This window comes from Tyto alba, unplaced genomic scaffold (genome assembly GCF_018691265.1).
Source record: "Tyto alba isolate M040663 unplaced genomic scaffold, T.alba_DEE_v4.0 Super-Scaffold_16, whole genome shotgun sequence".
Taxonomy (NCBI): Eukaryota; Metazoa; Chordata; class Aves; order Strigiformes; family Tytonidae; genus Tyto; species Tyto alba.
The window spans coordinates 4067307-4095256 of NW_024881278.1; the positions used below are offsets into that span (position 1 = coordinate 4067307).

Here is a 27950-nt window from a genome sequence, read left to right on the forward strand (position 1 = left end):
CATCGATCTTTTCTTATGTTTTCTGGTCAATTTACCAGGCTAGGGAAGTTGACTGTCCAAAATTACTGTTAATTGACGGTGCAATCATTCCATTCAAGGGCAGGGCTGCTGTTCAGAGCGACCAGAACAAGCCAAAAGAATGGAGCTGACAGGAATCTTATTCAACCCAAGGAAAAAACACAAAGCCCTGCGCCTGCCAACGGGCTAAACAATGCACAGGGATAGAGAGGCTGCCTGCCGGGGGGGATAACAGTCCCTCGGGGCCTTGACTAAAAACGAACCTGCAAAAGGCCGGTGGCTAAAAGCAACACTCATAACACGGCGCCGTGAATAACCGCACCCCGTGACGGCCGCCCCGATACGCGTAACGGCTCCCCAGACTCCGGGCCCCCTGAGGGGGCGCGCGCCCAACGGCCCCCGCCCAACGGCCGCGCCGCGCGCGCAGGCCCCGCCCCCGCGCTCCCTTCCCGGGGCGGGCGGGTGGAACATGGCGGCCGGCCGCTGGGGCGGGCGGCGGCTTCTCGGCGCCGCGGCCGCTCTGCTGCTGCTGGTGCTGGCGGCTTCCGCCTCCTCCTCTTCCTCCTCTTCCTCCCGGGCGGGCAGCCCCGGCGGGCCGCGGAGCCGCGTGCAAGTGCTGGGAGGCTCCAACTGGAGCCTGTTGTTGGAGGGCCAGTGGATGTTGGAGTTGTGAGTAACGGCCGCTCCCTCCTTCCCCCCCCCCCCCCCCCCCCGCCTCAGGGGCAGCGCGCCGGGGGACAGGGGTGGGGGCTTCCCTCTGGGGAGGGCGGGTGGCGGGCGGCCGGCGGCTCCCGCCTCGCCTCGGCGCCTGCCCCGGGGAGCGGGCACGGCCGGTAACGCCTGCCCCGGTGCGGGGAGAGAGCGGCCTTCCCACGCCGCGGAGGGAAGCGCGGGCGCCGCCGCGCACCTTCCGCGGCCCTGCAGTCCGTGGCCCGGCGGGGGTGGGGCGTCCGCCCAGGGACGCCTAATGCAGCTGATCCCCTCTCGCACCGAGGGTTGTCGGCCCTGAGCCTGCAGGCACACGCTCACCCGGCATTGAGAGCTGACAAAAACGGCTTTCCCCTGCAGGTTCTCGTCCTGCGCGGGCACAGAGCCCCCGCGTGCCCCAAGGTTAGAGTGGGCATGTTTCGGTGAGTCTTTCAGCGGTGTCGCTCAAGACAACGACTTGCGGAGGGGTGGTGTCGGGCACTGTGCCTTGCACTGCTTACCCGCTTGGGACTTTCCTTGGAGTCTTTGCAAGCTAGGGAGGCTGAATTTGGTAGCTAATATTTTCGCAGGAGTAGGTTTCCAAAGTGGTAAGTGTTACATAATATCCGGGTACGCCCTCACTTGCATCCGCCTTGCTCTGGAGATCGTGTTGTTCGAGTGGGGTGCATCAGATTTCATTAACTTAAGTCCTGCTTTTGCTCTATCCTGGTGACAGCTAGAGAGGTTTGCCTGTTGCCAGCTGGGGTTTTAAGTGCTTCTAACTAACTGCAGTGGTGTCATGGCTTTTGCCTGTGACATGATACTGCTCTTGAAATGCACGTGATGTTTTGTTCTTGGGGGCTAGCTCACCTGCTCGTGCTTAGAAGGGGGAAAAGGAATGGTTTTCTTATGACAGCAGTTAAAAAAAAAAAAAAAGTAGTTGAAGTAGGTTGTGTGCTCACATGGTATCTGTGCTGTTCAGCTATGAAATAAGATTTTATTGCGGCACGTGTATCTACTCCTCTGTGGAAGTGCTTGACTTTGCACAGTTTGACACAGACTGCGTAGCCTGTGGAACAGACTAGGATGCCCATCAACATGCTCCCTCATAAGTACTTACCCAGCTGCTTTAAGTTTTGTTCTGATATTGAATATGAGTTATCTCCAGTCTCTATTGAATATGAGTTATATCTATTGAATATGAGTTATATCCAGTGCTGAGGGGTGGGACTATCAGTCCCCTTAGGGCTTTGCTGCTCTGGATGCTACTGGGCATCTGGTGTTAATCAGTGGGGAACAATCCCGAAGTAGCTGATTGAGAGACCCAGGGATGCCCCTTGCTGTGGCTTAGGGTTTGTTTTTTGAGTCTTTTATTTTTTTCCCTTGTAATTTATTGTGTTCTAAAAGATGGGGGAAGAGATGATCTTGGAGTAGGAGAAAATAATTTTCTTTTCTAAATTGAAGTTTTTCCACTTCTGACATTCTAGTCCTTATGTGGAAGCTATTGTATGAAAGTTAGTAATTCATTCAAGAGTTGGTGAATCTTAAGGAGTAAAAAGGTTAATTATGGTGACTCAAAGTTTTTACTTCATAGAGAAAAATATATAAATTAATGGTGCATGCCCCTGAAGAAGAAAGAAGAGAGGAACTGACTGAAATCAGAAGTGGATGAAATAGCGAACAGTTAAAATCCATTGCGAGTCTTTACTCGTCTTGAAACATTGCACTGGTTTGGAGTGACAGGTAGCTGCCAATAGCAGTGGTGGCAAAGTTAGCTTTAGTGCTAACTGCATATGCTGCATTGCTTAAATTAGACTTATTTTTATTTTACGTACAGTGTTTGATGTGTGAAAGATCCTTGGTTCTTTGTCTTACTTTCTGTGGCACATTTCTAGTGCTTCCTGCTTTTCTCCTAACTGAGAAGAAACCTTTGTTTTTCTCAAGGATGCTAACTCAATGCAACTGGTCTTGAATTAGTGAGAGTTTGAGATTCCCAGTCATGTCTAGACAGGAGTTTGAGATCTAGTATTGATTTCTTATGATTCTTGCAGCTACTTTTATGCTGATGGATTTTGACTTCTGATTTGTACCTGGTTTAGAACTGGTGATCCGGACAGGAGTCCTGCGTGTCAGTCAGTTCATTGATTCCATCCATGCTGTTGGCAAGAATGCAGTATGGTTCATCAAAACCTCATTTGTTTCAATAACCTCCTATTTGTTTATAAAACCTTTGTTTTCCAGGTGGTACTTTTTTTTTTTTTTTTAATGCAAATGTTGTTATAAGGTCTCTATCAAAAAAATATTTATTCTGGTCACATCCTCTAGATTGCTGGCTTGAAGCCTGCTGCCCTGGGAGGATCATGTACTACTACTGTTTAAAGTCAGTTTTTCTATTTGTGAAAGTAGTGTAGGTGAATTAGTGTATGCTACTGTTTTTGTTGTTTTCAGGTGCACAAATAGAGAAACTTAAGTTAGAAATTACTCGTGTGTGGGATTTGTAGTGGAAATAGGATTTTTCTTCCTTCATCCTTCCTAGCTGAAGTGTGTGTACTTGGCTGACTGTAAATATTTGGTTATTCATAGTTGGCAAAATTGCGGGCACTGGGAGCACTGCTGCATTTCATTGATAAAAAGTGTTCTGGATAACTTTATGTGTCTGAAAGACATTGCAACACTTTTTGCTCGCTGTTACTATCACAGCACACAGATCCTTGCTGAAGTGCTGCGAGTGTGATGCTGGAACAAGCTGTTTTAAAAGGTTTCCGTATTGACTTATTTCTAGTCTGTAGCTTCAAGATAATTATTTGTTAATATGAAGAGTTTTCTTTTTGTGTTTATTTTTAACATTGTGTCTGTTAGGAATATAGAAAAATAATTTCTGGTCTGTTTGCATAAAAGTGCATTTTGCGTTTGTAAGCATAGCTTGTTCCAAGCTTGATTGATCAGAATTTAACATTTAACCTCTTCTTACTGAGGTAGAGTAAAACAAACAAAAAACCCCACCAGCAATAAATTTTTCTTTATGCCTCTGATTACAAATGAAAATATTTAATATGCTCCTGTTGCACCTGCAGTACTTTAGGTACTTGCCCATGGGAAAATCTCTAGTTTAGTTCCCACACAGGGTGTTAAATAGTTTGGTTCCCATTTGTTTCAGCACAGGCTTAGTGCTGTGTGTACCCAAAAAAGTGTTAAAATTTTCTATTTTAATGCTAGCCAGGTGAAAATCAAGAGAACAGCGCAAGTAATTAGTCATGTTTTCAAGGCTAGTTTATCATACCTAGAGTATAGGCCCATACTTTTATTTTTGCATCATTTATTGTTAAATGTTGTGCTGCTGGCTAGTAGGCCAGATCATCATGAGGGTTCAGTCCTCCCACTAGCACTTTTGTCTGGTGTTTCAAGGGAATGCGCTAAAAATCAAGCTGAATGTTTTGGTATTTATATAGCTTAATGCTTTTAAACAGTTGCCTTGAAACAATTGCTGCAACTTATATTGAGAGTTCAATAGGGTTTGGAATTATCTGTCACTTCTGAGAGTATAGTCTCTAACTTGTTCTTGGTTTGTTAGTATCCAGGCTTTTCTTTGTCCTGTTCTTCAGAAACAACCCACACAAACAGGGGGAAATGAAAATCAAGTTACCAAAACTCTTAGTTCTGATGCTTCTGCAGTCCTCCTCACTGAGTTCAGAGGAAGTGTCCATATTATCTATGGACTCCTATTTAATAACTGAGCATGCATCTGATTACTGTGCTGTGCATTGGCTGAACAGAAACTGAGAAAGTGTGAAACTGCAATATCCTTGCTAGCAGATGTTTTACTATTATAGAAAGGGACAAAACCATGTAGAAGAATGGATTTTAATGTGCTGAAGTTCTGTAAGATTTCACATAATTTTTCAGTGATTGATTTGCTTTCTATTTTAAAAATAATTTCTCAATCTTTAAAAAAAAAATGCTCGTGAATGGAAAGTTTTGGGGGTCTTTTTTTAATTGCAGATGGTACTCTTGTCCTTTTCTTGGTTTTGAAACTAGAGAGCTGAATAATTACAGTATACCATGCTTTGCTTCTCATCTTGCTCTTGGAAGTTTAAAATGCATTTCATTACTGAGCTGTAGAACAAGTTGAAAGTAGCACTTGAAATGTTATCTTGGAGAGTACAGTTTGTTTGACTTGTAGTACCTCATGCCACAGTGGTATGCAGTTACTTCTCTCTTTGTTTGGGTATTACTGGAAAAGAGATGCATGTCAGGTTACTGAAGTAAATACAGCAGAAGGGGAATTTATAAGGTTGAGCTTGTACCCTGAACCAAATTCTGCTAAGCAGTGTCTCTGTGTATTGGCACTTCAGCAGGTCCGTCTGTGATGGAAGGCATTTGAGTGAAGCTTGGCAGGAGAATCCAGGGAAGAAACTTCCTTTGTTTGCTCTTTGAGGTAGCTAGTGCCTTGGCAATTTGTTTAAAAAAAAAACAAACAAACAAACAAAAAAAAACAAAAAAAAAAAAAAACAAAACAAAAAAAAAAAAACAAAAAAAACAAAAAAAAAAAAAAAAAAAAAAAAAAACAAAAAAACCCCAAAAAAGCAACCAACCAACCAAACAACAAAACTTGTTTAACTTTTATGGAGCAACTGGTTTTGTGTTGGGAGGTCTTGCCTGTCTCTTTTGGAGGGGGTTTGCCACACTGGAGGAAACTTCTTGTCAGCCTCCAGAGCATGTACTGTTGTGATCTAAGTCTTGATAGATTACAGGGACTAACTTATTTATCTTTGGCTACCACCTGGTCACTTGAAAAGTAGACTAAAACCATATAGTTGACTTTCTGAAGCTTATCTTTTGTTGAAATTACAAAGCTGCCTATCCTGCCTCAAGACCTGTCTGAATTCAGGAATGAGAGTGAATCAGCTGATAGTCTAAAGGCAACACCCACAGACATCAGGCACTGTCTTTTGTGTTCTGTTTTGGGTTTGTTTGTTTTTCTTTCTATGTTTATGAAATCTACAGCAATAAGGCAAAACTACTTAAAAGAGGAAAAGTAACAATTATTTCATTCTGATATTGTTTTTACTGTTCTGTTAGGTACTGCTTCAACATTTACACCACCAATTTTAATAGTACTCCCAATCTGAAATCCAGTGAATAGCTTGGTTAACTGTAATCAGTACCTCTTATGAAAGTTGTGTGTCTTGAATTGTGAAAAACTAAACAGGGAAACTTTCATCTCTCCTATTTTTTTCTCTTCAGCAAATCCTCTCATGCCTTTTTATCCGAAGCTGGTTTTCCTTTGTTCCTAGATCCTTGCAACTTTGTGAAATTGCCATCAGAGCAAGGTGTAAAATGGTATTCAAGGTTACATCTGTTCAACGATGGTAGTTACTGATAATGGTAGTGAAAAAAACAGATAGAAGGAGGCTCTTCAATTAATTGAAAATGAGTGAATTGGTGAATTCCCTAGCCAAGCAGTTGAAAGAGATTAGTGGCTGGGAGTTGGAAACTGTGTATCAGGAAATCTTAGTAAAGCTATTCTGTGCTTACTGCTCAACTCTGTAGTGATATAACTGAAAGGCATGTTTGCTCAGACTGGTTTGAATTTAAGTGTTGTTTTTTTTTTTTTTTTTTTTTTTTTTTTTTTTTTTTATTGCAGCCATCAGTAAAGTTGCTGGTATTTGAAAGCCAAAGCTTGGTCTTTTATGCTTCAGAACAGAGGTGGACATAGACTTTGCTTTTGACTTTAAGAGTTTAAAATTTTGCTTTTGGATTGTTTTATTTATGCCATCTGAAAAAGCTTCAGGCACTGTAATGGATTGGAGTAGGAACTGCAAAACACCTGTCTACTTAGAAATAGTGATTTTTAATCCACTTAAGTCAATTGTTTTTGCAGTGGAACTGACCAGTAGATAAATGTTGGTAGCCTTATTTGTGGATGGTAGACAGCTCATGAGATATTTAAATTGTAAAACTTTGTGCTATGTAAGGGGTCTGGTAATGCCACAAATGAGGTGTATTTTGAGAGATTCATGTTATCTGCTTGTGGTGAATAACTTGGCAATGTGTAATTTATGGGTATCTAGTGTTTTCAATGTCATTTTTAAATGTTGGAGATCAGTAAATTGCTCTTTAATGTGTAACAGGGTACTGAAAACTTTCTTTCTTTAGCCAGCTGCTCAGGTCTTGATTTAAATTCCAGTGGACTTTGAGTTTTAAATTGGAAAGACTTGAGTCTTCTTTTCTTGGTACACTTGTAGGGCATAGGGTACAGTGCAAACAAGTTAACAGCTAAAGGTACCCCCTTGTGCAAAGGGAGAAGCTAGAGGAGCACCAGCCCTACATTTGGTAGTGTTGATGAGTTGCTAATTATTTCCTGCTCTGTGGAGTATGGCAGAAGTTTGGTTACATCTGCTTTTGTAAGTGACTTGGTCTTGGATATTGTGACTTGATGAAAAGTAATGAAAACTGGGTTCACAGCACACACATGGATCTGCTTTCCCCGGTTCAACAGATTCTATCTATCTATCTATCTATCTATCTATCTATCTATCTATCTATCTATCTATCTATCTATCTATCTATCTATCTATCTATCTATCTATCTATCTATCTATCTATCTATCTATCTATCGTGGGGAATATAGGAACGGTAGTTGGACTGTGACTTTTGTAGAAATACAAATCAGCCTCAGTTCTCAAGGAGTCATTAGAAGCCTGCATTGAAATCAAGTTCCTCCTTAAGCTTCTTCAGGATGCAGAAAGCTTTTTGAAACTTCTGATAAAAGTGACATAAGTGTAAAGTATTTCACTCTTCTGTGTTTTACTGAAAGCGAAAGTATAAGTGGAGGTATTTTAAGACTGAGAGGGAGGCACAATAAGGCTTTGGCAACAGAATTTTTTTGTGATTTCTGGGAGGCACTTCTGAATTCCTTAGTGCTTCAAATGCTGCATAACCAATACAGACATTAAAGCTTCAGAAAGATGAGGTTGTTGAAATAAACAGCAGTGATAATTCTTGAAAAACTCCGATGTCTATTGGAAGTTCTTTCTTGTATATATGGGGACAGGGCATTTCCTGGCTGGCAAAAATTAAATGTGTAATTTCAGGAATGTAAAGTAAATATTTTAAGCCTGATTGTGCCAATGTTCAGCTTGAGTGGCTGGATCTTGTAACATCATATGTGACTGTTGCCAGCCCACATGCAATATTGGTAATAAGAACTTGGAAACCAACTATTAAATGTTTTTGTGAAGTTCATTGTTATGTTCTGTCACTGCCACACATGGATTTTAATGCTGCTTTAGGCTAAAGAAAATGTTTATAATAATATTCATATTAGCCATGTGTGCTGAATATTCCACTTAATTTCATTTAGAAGAAAGGCTCATGAATGTGAAATGTAAACATAAATGTTGCTGTGGGCCAAATTTCTATTTCAAGATCAGATAGTACCTTAAACAGGCTAAAGGGTATATTAATCTTGAAAATCTCATGGCATGAGTTTGACACATGTAGAGAAGTTGGATTTAGAAAATATTCCGACTTCTGTCTTTAGAACAACATCAACAGCATTATCTGGTGGATGTGTGCAGTTTCTTACCTACTTGTCAAGCTACTGTAATAAAAGAATACTCAAGTACAGTATCTATCAAACTATTATTAAATGTCCTCTATAGACCAGCATGATGGGAAACAGATCTGCATGCAAGACTTGTTTCCAGCATCTTTTTAAAAGATACTGAGGGTCTGTTTCTTGGCAGGGTAAGATTTATGTATCGCTTTCAGATACTCTCATGTGAAGTGATGTTGATTGAAAAAAACCCCAGAATTAGCTTTCATACTTAAAATCATAAATACCTATTACAGTAAAATATAATGCATATTTTTAAATTGTATCCTTTTACCTTCCAAATGACAAGATTTTCTTTCTTAAATACTTAGGTTTCAAAACTGCCATAAAGCTCTCAGCGTAAATTTGATTCTGTCTCTTCGGTGAGAAATTAGCTGGTTTAGGTTCAGTTTATTGACATGAAACATCTGTGGATGGCTGGGGAGATCTGTCTGCAGCCACTAAAAAGGAAGGATTCCTGATCAGAAGACAGGCAGAGAGTAGGAAGTACCACTTTTAGGTCAGATGGTAGTTCTAGCAGACAAATGGAAGGAGTAAGGGGGTTCCTTGTAGAGGTTCCCAGTTAGAGTGTAGTGGTGATGTGGGCTGTTAAGGATGTTTGTCTTTGGCCACAATGAAATTTGTTTCTATTGTTAACAATGGATGAGGAGCGTGGTAGCGTATATGAAGGACTGTGAGAATCTAGACTTACTACTTTTGCTATCAGAAACCTGCATCTATACATTTCTGCTTGCACTCACCCCCCTAATAAATTAGGTTAAACCATGTCAAGGTCTGTTTTCACTTGTGAAAGGATAAGGCTGTGTATGGGCAAGTGCCACGGCTCAATTACATGCTGTACCTAGCTGTTCTGTGGTATATGAAAGACCATTGCAACGTGCACAAATTTGACACAGACTTCGTCAACCAAGTTAGGGTACAATACATAAAGATAGCAAATAAGATTTTATCAGCATTTAAGTGTTATTTTGTATTATCCTAATATTAGCTGTTCTGTTTCCATGTTGATATTATCAATAGCAACAGCAAACTTGGCTTGATGCTTGATTATTCTATTTGGTAGTATAGAAAACTCAGCTCTTGAGCCATGCTCTCTTATTTTTCTGAAATTAATTCTGAGAAAAAACAAGGCTTGAGAAGCACAGGCAGTATGAGCAGTAGGAGTTTGATGTGCACTCTCTTAAAATCTCTAAAGAGTGCTATCAAAAAGAGCATGCTTTGATGTATTGAGTAGTGGGCTAAGGCATATATAATTTCAGGAAGTTCTGAGGTGTGGAAAATCAATACAAAAATGTTACATTGAAGGATACTGCTTCAGTGGACAGCCTGACTTAAGTAATTCAGATAGCTACCATGGAAATTTCTTCATTTCATGTGTAAATAGAATAAATCATGAGTGGTGTGGGGTTTGGATATTAATTTCTCAAATCTGTGGAGATTTGTTTTGTTTTAATAACATCAAGAGGAATGCAGGGATTGATACAAAACTACTTGATTATCTTATTTAGTAGACTTGATTAAGGAAAACTGTATGAGTTTTTTCCTGGGTGATTGATATGCTTGTATTTTCTCTGCATGGTAAATCAATATGAATGTCTATAAATGTAAGAATATTAAAATATTTAACCTGTCTTCCTCCTTTAGCTATGCTCCTTGGTGTCCTGCTTGTCAACAAATTGAATTGACGTGGGAGAATTTTGCAAAGGAAAGTGAAAATCTAGATATCACTGTGGGAAAGGTGGATGTCACTCAAGAACCAGGTATAGTATGAAATAGACAGTTTTAATAAAAGGAATTATTCAACTTAAGTACCACTTAGTATCTGGGAGTGTGTGTTATTCTATTGGAGTACCTGGGATACCAGCCAAGTCAGAAAACAGGTTTCTAAATCAAAATAATGTTATCCACATTTTGTTTCTCCATATAGCTCATATCTGTGAGCCTGTTTATAAACTCAAATTGAAGGATTAAAGAATTGGCGGAGTGATCTGTCTTAATACTGTGCTGAAAGGGGCTTATTCTCTATTTTAACCTACTTTACTGAAAACTGTTGCTTGTCCCACTCCTCTGTTCTCCACACTGCAGAAGAATCCAGTTCTGTAGCCTCCAGTTACTGAGAGTTTCAGGGTGTGGTAGCATTACCACAGTGTGAGCTTGATTTAATAAGTTCTTAACTGTTTCCGTGATGATGCTGGTTTATTGACATGTTTAATTGTAGTAGTGCTTTGAAGTATAGATGTTGTTGTTTTCCTGTGGTGATGCTCATATGCAAATGTGTTAACAAGAAAGGTTTCCTAACTATCCACAGAAGCATGGATACAATCTTATTTGTTTCTTTAGTGACTCCCTTCAAAGTTTTGAATTTGTGTAAGCAGTACCAATATTGCTTAAATCTCTGCATCTCAAAGGAATGCTTTATGCTTGTTTTGGCTTTGCGGGTATGAACGGTTTGATCAGCAGTATCAAAAGACTGACAGAATTGGGAGGAGATGTTACTAGAATAAAAAAGCTAAGCTTTACTGATTTTTTTGCCTCATAAAGTGCATGGAAAATGTGTCCGTTTTGTTAGCTGAAAACATGCCAAACAAGTTTGCTTTATTTAAGTAACTTCCCTGCTGTTAATTTAACTCTGATCTCAGATACAGCAATTTAAGTTCACAAGAAAATGCCAGCTGTTCTAGACCTTCTATAGGTTAATGTTTTATTAAAAGCTTCAAGTATACAAAAACTCTTATGCCAACAAGCTGATGTGGGGCTCTCCTTTAGTGCTCATCGTTAACAGTTTATTAAACAGATGAGTTTGAATATTAAGACTTTTTTAATCGGTGTAAACTTAAAGCCAACTTCTTCACACATCAACAAAGTAATGGTTACTCTGGAGGTAAGGGAGAAAGCCATTATAATTCTATCCTGTTATTTTTTCCTGATTAGACAGGAATTTTTCTGATTGCTGAGTGATGCCAGATTCTTAAGACCTTAGATATGACTTTTAACCCGAAGTTCCTTAAATATTTGAATTTCTAATGTTGGTGAGAGTCATGACCCCTGAGGATGTTTGACTTCTGCAAGTCAAAGGACTAACCCAAAATGATGAATTTGTACCAAGGCATGTGTAATATACCTACAACATGCAGTTCAGCACAAAACATGGAAACTGTAGCCACTTCTAAAACTAATCAATACTCTAACTGGAAAACAAAGATTTATTACATATTTGACTTTTGGTGCTGATGTGATTTTTTGAAGGTATAAAGCTCCTTCGGAAGCTTTCCAAAGTTATTAAGGTTATTTTACTGTAGTCTTATGCTTCAGCCTTTCAGTTGGTGTGCTTAAATGCTCTATGTCCTGTTCTTGCTTGCACAATGGTACCTTAATTACCTTTGGTTATGTAACCCCTTCATCAAGTTGAAAGTAGTCAAAATGTGTTAAATTAGGGGAAAACCACTAGATGAGTGCAGAGTTGCATAAAATTGCACTTCCAAAACCTGCAGGAGAAAGTAGCCATTCATGATGCTTAATTACAGCAGATGCCCAAAGGATAAATCCACCAGAGCCTTAACAGATTTACATCATATATCAGTCACTTGATGTACATGTCTTAAAGTACTTATTATTTCCTCATCTTTTATAGCAAAACATTCAGAATTTCCAGTAGTGGAATTGCTTCTGGATCTCAAAATTCTGTATATTTGTGGTGCCTTTAAGTTTCCAGTCACAACATTTAGCTGTGATTTAAAATAAGACTTCTTCTATCTTCTGTAATGTTCTTGGAGTAGTTGTTTGATGAAAGCAGCTGTATTTTTACATGGCATCTATATTCTCTCTGTATTTTTAGGGGGGGGGGGGGGGGGAGAGGGGTTGTGTGTGTGCAAATACTGAAATTTTTTCCTGTTGTTGATTAGCTGTTGACTTCATAATAGGGGTATGTCAGTTTATTATTTGCTAAGACAGATGCTTAACTGTGTTTCAAGTTGAACTACTAGCCAGTCTAAGTTTGTATTAAACAGGCACCAAAACAATTTACTGTCTGTTCTTAGCTTTTTGTAGCTGGCTCACATCTGGTTTTCCTGATCCAAGAAGGTGCCTTAGATGAGCAATGAACCTCCAGCTAAAGTTTTGGGGATGCTTAGATGCATTTTGGCAACAGATTTTATATTTTACAGATTTCATTTTTCATTCTGAGACCATTGGTACTTGCTCTACCATAGACTACTGGCAAGAGAGATTTAAGCTAGCTATTTTGTTTTCTGTTTGCCTGACTAGCATTTGTAAGAACTTCAGTCTTTCAGTGTTCCCATGACTTTTTCTGCTCTTAAGCTTATTATGTTCTTTATGGCTCTCCACCTAATTTTTCTGGTGCTGCTGTTCTTTCTGCTTGATTAATTCCACTGTGGTTTTGTTTACTTTATATCTCCTGTGGTGGCACAGCTTTTAGCTGTATTATAAAGATTTCTACCACCCTGTCTCTCATTGTAATAAAGGCAAAAAGCTGAAAAGCTGAAGTAAAGACGACTTCCTTTTTGGAACTTTAGAGATGCTTAAGCTTGATTTGATTTAAACATCTTCAAAAAACCCCCAAACAACAACAAACACACAACCCTTTTTGCATATTCCATAGGGAAATTCACATTAAGAAAAGCATTACTACTGAAACTTTCAAAAATACCTGGCTTATTTCAGTGTGGCACATCTCTGTCTCCAAAGACAGAAACTCTCATGCTATACTTTCCCATGGCTAGCTTCCTGATGCAGAAAGCTGTTTACTTTATTGAAGGCTGAATAAAGACTTAGTTCCCCAAAAGATTATCACCGAACTTTATAAAAGGAAAAATTGAATAACTGTTTTGTATTCTTCACATTGATACTTTATATGAATGGCAATTGCTAGCTAGAGGAATGTAGCCTTTACTAATGGAGTTAGACTGCATATCTAGGGGTTGATAATTTAAGTCTGCTGTATTCTTTTTTTTTTTTTTTCCAAAATGGACTGCATTAGTAGCACATTTTTCTTTTCTGCAGTTTTTTAAGTTGGTTGTGTTGAATAGTACATAATGCTACTAAGCACAAAGGTGAGATCTTCTTCTTGCTTGCAGGTTTTGTAGTTGTCAGGAGGTAGTAGCGTCCAGTAGCTTCTACTTGCCTCAGATTTGGGAGCAGAGGCAAGAGCGTGGTGCCTTCACCTGACAGCTTAGCTAGTTGAGTTGTGCAGATGGTCTGCTTATGAGATGATTGGGAGCATTTTGCTTCACACCTGACTTTTGCAATGCAGCTGTACACTGGGAGATATTCATTGGTGTACCTAGCAGAGCAGTGAAGCTGGAAGCTCTTGCACCTACTACTCTGTAGCAGTACTTAGTGGAAGGCCAGAGAACTTGAAATGCCTTCTTCCCCACAAGCTGCTTTTTGATGATTTGGGTAATTTCTCTGTCCTATGAGTTACATTCTGTTGTCATTGTCTAGGATGATACTTGTAAAAAGACTCTTATGTACTTGCCAGTCAGTGAAACACCTGCTTTTAGTATGGGGTTCATTTCCAGTCAGCCTCCTGAAGGACTTCTTCAACCTTTCTTTGACCTTTCTGCAGGCTTATGTCTGATGCTCAAAATGCTGACATGACCCACCCTTCCGGATGGTGTAAAAAAATTATTCTCATGGCTTAAATTTGCAGTATTTTACAGAACAGAGTGCTGAAACTTCCCAAGCTTTATTTTCAACCTGTTGGCATACCATTTATATTTACCTAGAGGGGAATGATGTATGGGAAGGAAGGGTAAGAACCTAGGAATGTCCAAAACATGGTCTTGCTACAGTCATATTTATGAGAGAGGTTGAATTTTCCTCAGGATATAAGAACAGACTGGTTGTTTAGTGTACATGGTTTATTTGGAAGAAGCGAGTAAGCAAATAAAAAGAATAATTTAGTTGATGATTTGAAGTACATGAAATCTGAAGAGTGTAGCTCTGAATCATTTAAAATCAGCAAGAGGGTGGATTAAAATCAGGGGCGAGTTTGTAAGCCATTGTTGTCATTGCTGTTGCTAGTGGCCAAGCTTTCTAGATGAAAAAAAAAGCTTGTCTGGATGTGACTACGCACAGACACAAGCACACGGCATCCTGGAATATGGGTGCGTTTTTGTGACTCTTCTTTCTGTCAGTTGGAAGTGCACACTGATGGTCTGGTCAAAAACTGCAGCTGTGTGCAAATACTGATTAGTGAAATCCATGTAGAAAAACTGCCTTGTAGTAAACCTCCTTCAAAGTCAGCATTGTTCCCTAATTTGTCAGCAGTTGTTGAGTATCTGTTACTGTTTGTAGCATTTATGAAGACAAACTGTAGATCTGTATTTACAAAACAGTGGTGAAAGCCATGCAGTCTGCTGCTTTCCAGCCTACAAATATGGATCTATAGGTATTTATAGATATGTTAAAATGCTGAGAAATTTCAGCTTTACTTAACCATTTGATATGTTCTTTTCTTCCTTCTCCAGGTTTGAGTGGTCGTTTCTTTGTCACAACACTTCCTACAATTTACCAGTAAGTGTGTCATACTAGGAACAGTTTTCTGTTTCAGTCTGTATTCCTTTTCTCCAGTCCAGTTTGAACAGTGGCATGGAAGATGTTATGAACAACTGCCTTACTTCACTTTTGTCAATCTCTAAAACATTTCTCGGGACTTCGATGCACTAAACAAACATAAAGTATGTATTTTTAACTTACGGTTGAAGGCTCTCCTCCAAACAGTTTTGTACTTAGATAAAAGTGATGCTTTTTCAGTCTGGAAACAACATTTAGTAGCATTTGTAAAAGTTGATGCAAGAACTGGTATTGGCTTCTAGGAACCTGACAGTATGCGAGCAAACATATTTGACCATATAGAATTGTCATTAAAATTTCTCATTTGAATAACTGACTGCATAGGTTGCATGTAAAACAGTACAGAAATTTTCCACTGTTTGTTGTACTGCTTCTCTTACTGCTAGAATTCTTCATCTGTTGGCTCAGTATCAACATGTAGCTGTTGATTCCTATTTGTCATTTGTTTTAAACTGTAACTCTGAAATGCAGGTAAAAATAAAGGAATACTGCCTTTTGATTTATTCAGGTTATTGCTTAGAGCTTTGATTATGTTGATATAGCCCTTACCAGAGGCTTTTCCTTAGTTTAAGTGACTTTACTAATTTCCCCATTTGAAAAAACAGATCAGGCAAGACATTTGCTGTAACTCCAGTAAAAAGATGTCATCCTTTAAATATTGAACTCTCTATTAAGTCATGGTATTGAGTCGAGCAGAGATAGATATATACACATACACATATATGCATGCTTTTAATTCTGAGTTGTGTCTAAAAAATGGTTTGGTGGTTAACCTCATGTACTTTGTATTTGCTGTAGTGTGATTGCATATTTAATAAAAATAGCAGTCTTATTCATAGAATGGTTTTGGTTGGAAGGGACCTTAAAGGTCATTTGGTTCCAACCCCCCTGCCATGGGCAGGGACACCTTCCACTCGATCAGGTTGCTCAGAGCCTTATACAACCTGGCCTTGAACCCTTCCAGGGCAAATAAATGGAATAATAAATGGCAAAACCTCATGCTGTTCAAAAACTGAGACCTTCCATCATGGATTACAGTTCCAAAACATGCAGAAAATGCTTTGGTGTTCAACTTTCTGAGCAATTCAGATCTATAAAGTATATGGGCTTTTTTTTTTTCACCACAGATACAGTTTAAAAAGGTAACTGTTTAATGTGTACTTGTTTTTCAGTGCAAACGATGGAGTATTTCGCAGATACCGAGGCTCACGGACATTGGAAGATCTTCAAGGTTATGTTTTAGAGAGAAAGTGGGAAGCTGTGGAGCCTGTAGCGGGATGGAAGTCTCCATCTTCTATAATGTAACACTTTGTTTTTATTAACAAGAAACATGTTTCATAGCTCATTATTCATTAAGGGTGTTGTGTTGACAGCTTAGGGACATTGTAAGGCCTTTATTCCCTAGACATGTAGGTTTTGCAGAAGCAATCTGTATTGAAAGCCTGCTTTCTTGTTTCTCACCTTCAAAAGCACTTTATTTTCTACATTTGCTTTTGCTCATGCCTACTGAGGATTGTTTATATAATATTCAAAATATATGAAGAAAAAAAGTACACTGAGTGTTATGTAAGTGTCAGTTTTGATATCTGCTGAGTGCTGGAATCAAATGCATGTTTCTGTAGAGTATTGCTTCATGACTTCTGGCTACTTGGGGCAGGCAGCATTTAGCTTTAAGGATTTATTGTTTATTTGTTTACAGGGAACTCTTGTATCCTCCTTTAGAATTGTAAATGGTGTAGTGCTTACACAGTGTATCAGAATTTGTTTTCAGAGCATTGAATTTGCTTTGAAATAGCATAGAATGCTTTCACAATATAAAGGATGAATCAAAAATGTGAATGGCCTGCATTTTATTCTGGCTAAAGCTATTATGTTTAAGTTTATGTCAGAGATCCAGTGGGTGTCCTTATTTTTCATCTGAGAATGAGGAGGAGCGGTATGATACTTAGTAGGGGGAGAGGAGCTACAGGACTGGAATTGGTATTTCTTGATTATGCTCAGATGTCATCTTTCATGTCACTGTTTCAATGCTTTGTAATCAGCTGACTTTAAATGAAGATAATACAGAGAAAGTGCAGTTATTTGCAGTAGCCTTCTTTTGACAATTACTATGGGCTGAATGGCATTGACAGTCTATAGATAGAATCTGCTTCTGGTTTCTGGGCAGTTTGTTGTGTATTGCAATTCCTATCCATCTGTCTTAGAACCCGTTCCTTCCTTTTCTTGGTTTTCTAGGATGCATGGTATGGCAGGGCTCTTTCACCTCTCTGGATGGATCAGGGTAAGTAATTATTTGGTAGTGTTTTCCATACCCCCTCTTATGCTTAGAATAATAATCTGCTTAGAAGTCAAAACCTGACTAATTCTATTGTCCTTTTATAAGAGTTAAATTTTCCTTACATTTGCTCTATGTCGGGTGTATAGTATCTTTGCACTATAAATTTTGTAGTACTGATAGACTATGCCAACAATGGCAGTTTGATTATAAAGATTATCATCAGTACTGAAAAAACTTACTGGTCTTATTATCTTGGTACAGCTAAAATGTTCTATCAGTGTGCTAATGTGATAATGTAGTTTTTTGAGAGCTGCTGCAAAAATGGTTGTAAACATCAGGAATTAATTTAGTATCTACCAGGTTCTCACTTAATACGATTCCTAAAGATTAGATCCAGGTTCATTTTCAGAGTTATAAGTCATGCTCTTCTGCAATTCATTGATATCGAGTGTTTTGTACAGAAGAAGAGAGGATAATGGTTTTATATTTTTTAGGAAGAGTTTCTGCATCTGGATTTCAGACTGTCAACACTATTTTCATAGGAGCACAACAAATTTGGACAGTAGAGTAATTATCAGAAGCAAAGGAGAAATGCTTAGTGTACACTGAAGTATGTTTTGAACTTAAAAACGTTTCAAGACACTTTAGTTTGGGAGCCATCAAAGTTTTTCTGGTAGCATGCAAATACTGAAAATTGTCAGACCTTTCCAGTTTTGGTCAGGAAACATGCTTCCTTAAAATCTTCAAGTGTAGCCAAGATTGAGAGACTGTATGTGATTGTAGCAAAAGGTCTTAATATTGTAATGTGCTACAAAAAAATAACTGTAGCAGAGAGTTTGAACAGAGTTTGTATCACTTCCAGTAAGCATCTAACCAACCCAGAATGAAACATAACTTTCAGTTATTAGGTTTCCTGTCCAAGTTATCTTTGATTCTTTCTTTCACTGGGTAGTATTAAGTTTTTATAGTCTTCTGGTGTTTCTCGTTCATGGTTGTTGTGTAATTACGTTGTCTCTGTCTGTTTTCCTTCCTGAAGATTAAATGCTCTGGGAAGAAACCTTCTCTCATTTGCTTTCTGTTTTGGTGAATATTTCACCTCTACATTTCCTCACTCTTCTTGCTGTGCTGTCCTTGCATATGCTTTAATAATTGTTGGAAGCTGTTCTGATATAAAAAAACCCCAAACCTGGAATTTTAATATTTAAAGCTTTGTAAATGTTGATTGTGGTTTGTTTTCTAATGGATATACTGTTGGAAGAGATGTAATTTCGTAATTTACTTCCTAGCAGACTATCTGACTCGATGTGATGCTTGGTCAATTGAATTTGTAGGTTTGAATAGCAGTCTTTATTTTCAAAAAAAATCTTAATATAATGTATTTGGATTATTCTTTTTAAATTTATAAATGAAAACACTTATTCAATATCTACTTAGAATGGGTGGCTCCTTTTAAGAACTAAAGAGCTTGTCTAAGAACTGAATGGATCAATTTTAGTTAATGAATTAATTTCTACACTTAAGTATGTATTTGGATCTTGTGTAACTTTAAATGTCTACCACTCCATTTCCCAGATGTAACTGTGAGGATAAAGCTCTGCACGAGGTTACATTTTTTTTTTTCACTTGGTGGTATGCTTGTGGAGTGGGTTTAAAAGGACGCTTGCTTTTAACCTGACTTGGTTACTTTTTTGGTTCAGAAATGTTTAAGTTGTAAGTTACCTTTTTTAAATAACGAGCTTCATAGACTTCTGTTGGTGCTGTGACTGCCATTATCAGGGATGCTTGCTATATGGTGTCCTTCCTACAACAGACCCCATAAGAACGAAAGTACAGGTTCATGCTGTGGGTTCATCTAGCAGGACAGCCTGCCTCTGACAGTTGCCACATTCTTAGAGTATATAAGGATCAAGAATATTGTGATGAGGCTTCCTCATACATTTATCTGCAGTAGAATTATGTATGGCATCTCAGATGCTGAGTATCCTAGGAAGAAGAAATTGTGCATCCTTTGCTTAAAAGCCTTTTAATGTGAACAACTCAGTAAAGAAAAGCAGGGTTTAATGGTATTAAAAGTATTATAATGTGACATTTAAGGATGACTGTGGATTGAGAGGGAAGACTTTAGTATAAATACTGTTAAAATAGAGGTCTTAGATAACAATTTATGTAATAGTGATGGCAGTATAAATCATGTTTGGTGTTAGGTATGAAGTTATTAAGTATCTTCTTCTCATTTCCAGCAAATTCATAGCTACCTCACTGGCACTCTTGGAATTCACGTTTGGCTTTCTTACGCAATCTTCATCCTAGCTACCTTATTGATTGGCCTGTTCCTGGGTTTGGTAAGAAAGCATATTACTTTCTTTTTATCAGTTACCTAAAACTTTTTCTTTGCATTGACTTGTGAAAAAAAGAATAAATTTCACTGATAAGTATAGTGAAGTATCTTATTTTAATGATGCATCTTTTCTCCCTGGTATCCAGTGATAAGAGGGGATGATTCAAACCTGTGCCAGGGAAGGTTTAGTCAGGACATTAGGAAGCATTTCTTTACTGAGAGGCTGGTCAAACACTGGAACAGGCTTCCTAGAGAGGTGGTCAATGTGCCGTGCCTGTCAGTGTTTAAGAGGCGTTTGGACAATGCCCTTAATGTGCTTTAACTTGGTCAGCCATGCATTGGTCAGGCAGTTGGACTTGATGGTCGTTTTAGGTCCTTTCCAACTGAAATATTCTATTCTATTCTCTTCTATTAAAATCCTGAAGTATTCATTACTGCAGGTCTAGTCTAGTGTTACCTACTTCTGGTAAAAGTTAAGACTGGTTCACTCAAATAAGTTAACCTTTTTATGAAAATCATGCTTCAGTTTAGCTCTGTTTAGTCCATCCACTAAACAAGTGATTTTCATATTGGCCTTTTGTATAAAAGTCTGTTGTACTTAAGGATTGAATGAGTGTGGTCAGAATTGTATAAAGACTCCAGCTTGGTAAAAACACAGGGTTTGTGGAGAGACTTTTATTAGCTGGAGTGGGATTGCATTTGTGGGAGTTAGCAACATAAGTATGCTGCTGCACTGTTGCTCAAAATGAAAGAATGAAAATATTTTTTTTTTTTTAAAAGGCTTTGAAGGTTTGGGGGTTTAATTGATATGCCCTATTCCAGGACATAGCTTTGTGGTTACAGGTTGGGTTTAATGAAATCTGACTTTACTTTTTTTTCTCCCCCATGATCTTTTGATTTGAGTTCTCATTACTAACTGAATAATCTGACCTCCTTTGTTACTAACCAGAACTGGTACATCTATATATCAATCTCCAAAACATCAGGAAGGTTATTCAAACCAACCTGTTAGCTATATATGTGAATGTTAAGGACCATATCCTGAGCCCTGTGTTGTTTCATCAGTGGAAACAGTTTAAAGTTGCTTTACCTGTGGAGCTGGGATTACTTCCTCTCAGAATATTTGACTGATGTGGCTTTATGACCTCATCAATATCAATATTAGATGAGAAACTGAGCTGGAAAAGGAGATACAGATGGGAATAGAAGTTTTCAGACTAGTTGCTTGGTCTACAAGCATGCTCTGCAACTGCAGAACCAATTGAAAACAGCTATGCTGATAACTGGTTTAACTAGCTGCTACATTGCTGTTCCACACAGGAAGAGTAAAGGCTGGTTCTGGCACTTGGATCTCTGCCATTCAGCTGAAATACCAGTGCTAGTGAAATAAAGAAAAAATGCATGAGCGTGTTTCTCAGTAGTACAGGGAAGGGATTTCAAAGCAATGTGTGTGTATTTAGGCAAAACCACATTTTTATATAAAATCTGTGTACAGAATTGGTATATGTGAGCAAATGTCTTTCATTATATAATTAAAACAGCTGCATTTTTCTAGATGGTAGATTTTCATCACCAAATGAGTGCAAATCAAGTTAGTGTAACTAGGAGCAAATGAATATGATGATTTAAAAAAACCCTTTCCTCCTTCCTCTTTCACTAACAAAAACAAACCTGAGAAAGCTGAAGCAATGCGAAATTCATGTCAGTTTTTTCTAAAAAGTTGTTCAATGATTGAAATGTGTTTCTTTAAGATGGTATCATCTATCTTTTCTTTTCTCTGCATTATTCTTAGCACGTTACAATGAGGCACAAATATCTTCCTTGCGTTTTGATTGTATGTGTTATACACTAGGCTGCTTTGAGTAACAACAGAAAAACCTGTAAGACAAAATCAAGCGCAGAAGCTGGAATTGGGGAGTCAGGTAGGAATTGAATAACATCCCAAAATACAGGAAATCTTGATCCAGAAGGTTTCATAAGTTTTAAATAAAATTTCCTCAGCAGTCATCTGGGCCTCTCTTCTTAAGATGCAAGCCGTTTCAATACTGAATAAATTTAGGGGAGTAGGAGGCAGAAACTTTAGAGTAGAAAGCAGAGAATGTTGGTTGGTGTACACTGAGAGCACACTTTTTTCCATGTATTTATTTAGCTCTTATCTCTGAGCAAGATAATATAATTTTCTAAATTTTATTGTATGTCTATTTAAGAAGTATGAATAGGAGAATACTTAATAGTGTAGGGGCTGCTGGGATGATTTGCTAGTAAATGCCTTTTTTTTTCTTTTGCACAGATACTAGTTTTGATTTCAGACTGCCTTTGCCCATCCAAGTCAAGATACAGAGCTGAAACATCTGGTAAGAACTTGTGAAGCGGGTGAGATACAAGTTTACATTTAAACCTACAGTAGGAGGGAGGGCAATACACTGTCAGGAACTTAGATGTGAACCAATAATCCAGGTATTCATTTTAGTCACACTGATAAAGGTTGATATGTTGCGCTCTAAAAGCAAAAGCAGCAAAAACCAAGAGTAGTTTGTTCTAGCTTCCACAGCTGTGAAGAAGCTAAATGCAATTAAAATAAGGAAGTCTTGAAGAAAGATACTGGGGTTTGTGTATTTTATGCAGATGCATATTCACTAGACCTGTTGCTTAAATACAGGAAAGAATTTGCTTTGACAGGAGACTTCCACATCCTAATATGCACTCTATATATTGCATTGGGAGATGCAACATTCTGAACCTGTAAAATTCTCTATGTAATTTGGCTGGGGAAAGAAGATAGAGGGAATTAAATGAGTCTGGGAACCGGGGAAGGCATTGCATCTCCTTCAAATAAAAGAAGAAAGCATGCATCTCACTGATCCTTAGTGAGGGGGCTTTGAAATAGTATTCTGCTCCCTATGAATGGACATGGGAGGCAGAAATTTGCACACAAAATAAAGTCTCTTAAGAGCACCAGCCGTGTGGTAAGCTCCAGAATGCCATTTGGTACATTTGTGCTATTAAGTGGAATAAAAGCTTTACAGTGATAAAAAAATTTATTTTTTAATTGTGTACATTTTTGTGTATTGGTTTACTGTTGAAGGTGAAGATGCATCTGTGACCCTTGCCAGTAAGACTTCCGCTGACTCTAGAATTCATAATTGTGCAGAATTACCATCTTCAAAATCTTAGTTGTTCATCACTATCAAAAGAAAACCACACTTGTGCAGTATGGTATCCAGTTGGCTGGTTGACTTGGCAGCAGCTGTTACCCAACAGAGCTTACCAGTATTTTATCCCTTTCCCACTGATTTGTTTGATAATTATGCCTCTTCAAAGAGTCAAGTAAAATTGATCTGTCTAGTTTGTAACTTGGTGGAACAGAATGAAAGCTATCTATGTCTGTTACGCAGGAGGAGAAATACTATTGAAGATTTATTTGAAATAATTGAAAAACTAAGGGAAATATAACCTTGTACAAGTTTTCAGTAATAACGTTCATGAACATCTCAGAATACATACATGGTGATGTAACTTTAAAAGGCATTGTTCTGAGATTTAGTGTAACTTCAGTATTTGAAACTCTTCTTTTGTTTAGAAGAAACAATTACAAAGGATAATGTGGAGAATGCAGCATTAGAAGAACCGGAGGAGGCTGCAGAGCTTTCTGCAGATGATGTGGAAGAGACTGCAGATGTAAAAGATCTCTCAGATAGGGAAGACGCAGCAAATTCCAGTGTGGATGACTCAGAGGAGGATTTACCACTTGGAAAAGAATCAGGGGAAGAAGAAACGGAAGACTTAAGTGAACAACCTTTAGCTGATTCAGAGACTGAAAGCTCAGTAAGACAGCGTAAAAGTCAGGTGGCTGATAATGGACTATAGCTTTTTTCGGTGGTGTATTTTGTACACTTGGACCAAAGAAGTATCAGACCCTGGGTCTGAAGCTGAAGCTTACACTTGATTTGTCGTATGTGTTTACGCAAAACCTCTGTTTTGTTAACAAGCTTCCCTTTTATTTTAAGCTAATGCTCGATTGCTTACTTCATTTTATAAGCACATATGCTGTGTGTTGTATAACTTTAGCCACGACAATCAAAATAAGTGTATCTTATCTGTTTGAAGTCTTCGTAGAGAAAAAGAGTGTAACAGTCTTAGTTCACCAGCTGTAAAATGGTCTTCTATGGTTGTGTTCCTTTAAGTATTGACTTAAACAAGATCAGGACTTTTAACTCTTTACAATAGCTTGACAGGACTGGCTTTTCTGTCTGAATAGTTTTTGTTTCCCACTGCCACAGAAGCACCGGGTAAGTGATGCAGTAGTGAAAGAAGGCACCTTACTAGTCTTCTATTAAAATGTTGTGTACAATGGGTGTATTTTTATCACTTTCAACCGAAGCACCTTTCACTTTTATTAATGTTTGTTTTGAAAGTTTAGCATACAGTACGCCTCCAGATTTTTCAGTTTTTAGCAATTTGGAGGCATGCTGCACAGCTTAAGCTTGTCAGCTGAGTTTTTTGACCCAAGGAGTTTGACTAATTGAAAACCTCAGGCTGAGAAAGAGTGGCAGCTATATGTTTAAAGTATGTTTGAGCTTTTAAAAGGTTTATAGGAAATTATTTTGGTCAGGGGGGATTTTTGCCAAAGCATGACTTTTTTTTTTTTTTTTTCTTTTTTTCCCCACTTTAGGAGATCATAGCAAGAAGTATTCACTTTGCAGTCAGTAAGTTGTATAATTCTTGCCAATACAAGCTTGTTGTACGCAGTGCAGTTCTGCCATTTCCAACTCAGAATACTTTTGGCACAACTCAGACTGCTTCAGTGATATTAACTGAAGGTGGCACTTAAGGTTTTACCTTTGATCACTTCTGCTTTCTGTCACTGGAGTCAGCATGTTAGGAAAAGAGGGTCATGGGGGGGGGAGCGGGGAGAAGCTTTTGGTTTTGCTACTTACATCACGATAAATGTGTGTCTGTTGAACTGTGTAAAGTGAAAATGACTTGCCAGGTAGGCAGCATTAGGTCTGGTTAGAAGACTTAAGTCATTAAAGATATCAGTATTTCCCTCCTTTGACTTGATTAATGTATAAGGCTTATTTTTTTGGTAAGGAATACCTACAATGAGATCCTGTATATTCCTGTTTTGTTGATGTGTGATCATGTGCATAAGATGTGTCTTAATGTTGATTTTTTTGTTGATGTTTTTTATATAAATGTTGCATAAACTTTTCTAACATCCATGAAATTCATCTTGTTTTTCAAGAATAAAGAGTAATCAGAGATTAAATCAACTCTTATTAGAAGAGACAAGTTGCAAGTACAAAATGCTGGCTTCCTTTGAGACTGAGATTAATAGGCCCAGTTTGTGTTGAATGTTGGTTTTGTTTTGTTTGTTTGTTTTTCTTTTTGTGTGTGGGGTTTTTTTTTTGTTTTTTTTAAGTGCTCATAAAGAGCATATTTACTAAGAAAGCTTAGCTTTTTCTGTCTGTGTCCTGTTCTATATGGTGTCTTGGAACTATATGATAGAAACTTTGCATTTGTCTGTTACAGCTGTGTAAAGAACAAAATTACACTGCATATATTGAATATGAATTATTTTTTTTTGAGGAAAGTTCTCAGTCAAGAGCTTGAATTTCATATAGTGGACACATGTAAATATGCTTCCACGTATGTGAAAAAATGCAGTTGATATATATATATATATATACATTGCACTATAATGAGAACTGTTTGTCTTGTGTTATTTGGACGTTGTCCCATGTAACTGAGCATTTGTAGAAGCTTACAGACAGCAGAACTCAGTAGCCGTTGAGGTACATAGGTGGTTTTTTTTGTTTGTTTGTTTGGTTGGTTTTTTTGTTTGTTTGTTGTTTTTTTTTTTTTTTTTTTTAACTCAAACTAAGCTTTTATTTGAAAAAAATAAGTAAACTTTTTGGCTGCTGTAGTCTGGAGGGAAGTACTGTGCACCTAAAAGCTCAGAATACAGATTTGTTGTTTCCATCATGTATTTGCTTTTTCATTATCAGTGCATCAGGAGCTTGTGAAAGTCTAAAAGAAAAACAAGACTTTAACCATATTCATGAGATGAGGAGTTGGTGTGTATATTCAGTTACATGAACTTGCATAAGATAACAATAGACATATCCCCTCAGTCATGGATCCAGAACTACCAGACGCTGAAAAATGTGGGACTGTGTCCAGCACAGATTGAGGACAATGATGACTTTGGTTGTGTACAAAGAGGTTATTTTATACTGCGTGTGGGGTCTTGTGATGCTCAGTGTGTAGGAAAGAACATGCCAGTATTAAATTTTGATTCAGTTTCTCTTCACATTTGTAATATCATGGATCCAGTCATCTAATATCCTCTTCAGCTGTTTAAAGAGGCTTTAAAGATACAGAACATCCTTATATCTCACAGTGGCTTTGTTGTATACTGTTGGGAATATGAAGTGTTAAAAAGTCGAGTGTACTTCTTTTCAGTGCTCAAGATGAAGTATGTGGGCTTTTTGAATGCTTAGACAAATGAGGTGTTCTCACAAGAGCTGGATTTCAGTACGATGTGTTTGAAGTTAAAAACCAAACAAAACTACAAACCACACTTTGTCCTACAAGATCTGTGGTTTATGAGATGGTCAGAAGCTCCTTTGTGTGGTGATTCTCTGAAGTCTCTGCTTACGTTTCTTCTGGTTTTGTATGTCACTGTTAAGTCTGGATTATTTAAAATTAAGATACTAAATATTTTCCATCGTAATAGACCTAACTGTAAGATCACTGTCTGAGGAGCAGGGATTAAGTAAGCAGGCAGAAAGTGGCATCAGCTCATCTCTTCATAGATCTGTCATGTGAATCTGGAAATGAGCTATACCAGTCTTCTAAGGTTTCTTGAAGATAACACACGAGAAATGGCACATATATTTTCACTAATAAAGCAGGGAATATAAATGCTAACTTGGGTTTGACTATATTTGACATGTATTGGAATACCTTATTACAAAGAGCACTAAATTCTGATTAAGAGTTTAGAAAAACCTGCAATGCAACCACCGATATCTACTTAGTTTTACATTTGTAGGAAAAATACTGTAGCGTGGTACTGGAGATACTCAACTTTGAGTAATGTTTATGCAACAAACAACAAGTAGCAAACACTGTATAGGCTAAATTTGTGTTTAACAGAAAGATCATTTAGCTATGCAGTGGAACTGTGATGTTAATATACTTTCCAGAATCAAGGTGTTTTCCACTAAAACACAGTCATCGAATCATACCAGTATAGTACTAATTAGACTATTACAATGGTATTAAATTTAGTGTGTTTCCAAAAAAAAAAAGTCATTACCCAACCTTTTGTGCCATCTGAGTGTTCTGTTATCTCGGTTCTGTTGTGATTAATTTTAAAAAATGGAACTTGTTCTTGCAACCTCAGTATAGAAAAAATGTCCTTGGAGAAGCTGCTGCTAACACTGTTCAAAATGTTTTGATTAAGGATAGGGCTGTCAGGCTTGTAAACTAGAGCTGTATGTCAAAAGTGACTTAAGATTTTTTTTTTTTTTTGAGAACCAATTTAAATTTCAAATGGGATACATGCCACTCTGAAAACCAGTCCCTGATGGATCTGAATGTGAATGCTTAAAAGCAAGTCATTCAAAAAATCCAGCGGGTTACTTTTTAAAGAGACTAGAAATACAAACAGTCTTTGAAAACTCCTGTCCTTGAGCTTTCTGTGAAACTTGTATGCGTGTCTTGGAATACTCTGTATATGCTGCACCTGTGCTGGGCAGGACTTGTTTTGTGGGCTTTCTTCATGGAAATGTCACACGGGATTGTCTTTTATATGAAAGTGTTGCAAATTTATAGTATGGGTATTTTTACTGAAATTCCATATAAATTTTGTATTTATGATCATCTTGTAGTTAGTTTTCATTTTCTCAGTGTGTAGATGGCTCATCTGTGTAATTAACAAAAGATTTTTTTTTTTTTTTTTTTTTTTTAATACTGCTCTTCCAGTGAATAAGAGGTTGTGATTTGTGAAGATTCCTTAAGCTCTTAGAAACAAACCTGTATGTTAATGAATTGCTTACTCCTTACAGGAGTGAAAAAAGGCTTTGGGAGAAGCATACCTAGATTGCGGGTTTCCCTGCAGGCACTCTGGGCTGAGCAGTTCCCCTCCCGAAGGTATGAAAATGCAGCTGGGGCTCAGCTGCAGGCTGCAAAGAGTGTAACTCTGAACCCTTGAGGGATTATTAAGTTAGTGGGGGTTTTTTTGTTTTGTTTTTTTTTTTTCTCCCTCCTGAGAAATCCACTAACTGCAAATCATGTGCCGACTCTCTCTGGTATCTGGAGGGCAGCCATACGTTCCTCCCCGACTGACGCGGCCCAAGAGCCGTGCCCAGATCCGAATGGCCCGGCTTCCGAGGGCGGTTCGCAGCAA

At 38.1% G+C, this 27950-nt stretch overlaps 1 protein-coding gene across 3 annotated transcripts; it reads left to right on the forward strand.

The window, feature by feature from the left end:
- Positions 1–481: 481 nt before the first annotated feature.
- On the forward strand, positions 482–27424 carry TMX4 (thioredoxin related transmembrane protein 4). Of its 3 annotated transcripts, none has more exons than XM_042789779.1 (8): positions 482–687; positions 9969–10084; positions 14813–14858; positions 16091–16219; positions 17154–17199; positions 19437–19538; positions 21825–21888; positions 23115–27424. In XM_042789779.1, exons 1-8 carry the CDS (start codon positions 488–490, stop codon positions 23399–23401), a joined length of 990 nt encoding a protein of 329 aa, XP_042645713.1. In that variant the 5' UTR covers positions 482–487; the 3' UTR covers positions 23402–27424. The 3 variants fall into 3 exon arrangements, with proteins under 3 accessions (XP_042645713.1, XP_042645714.1, XP_032845407.2); XM_032989516.2 differs by lacking the exon at positions 482–687 and adding an exon at positions 1126–1148; XM_042789780.1 differs by lacking the exon at positions 19437–19538.
- Positions 27425–27950: the final 526 nt, after the last annotated feature.

Excerpts from the sequence above, each read along its gene's own strand:
- TMX4 (XM_042789779.1), top strand. The coding sequence starts at position 488 with ATGGCGGCCGGCCGCTGGGGCGGGCGGCGGCTTCTCGGCGCCGCGGCC. Across the intron at positions 16,220-17,153 it reads AAGTCTCCATCTTCTATAAT|GATGCATGGTATGGCAGGGC; the intron begins GTAACACTTTGT and ends TTGGTTTTCTAG. Across the intron at positions 17,200-19,436 it reads ACCTCTCTGGATGGATCAGG|CAAATTCATAGCTACCTCAC; the intron begins GTAAGTAATTAT and ends TCTCATTTCCAG.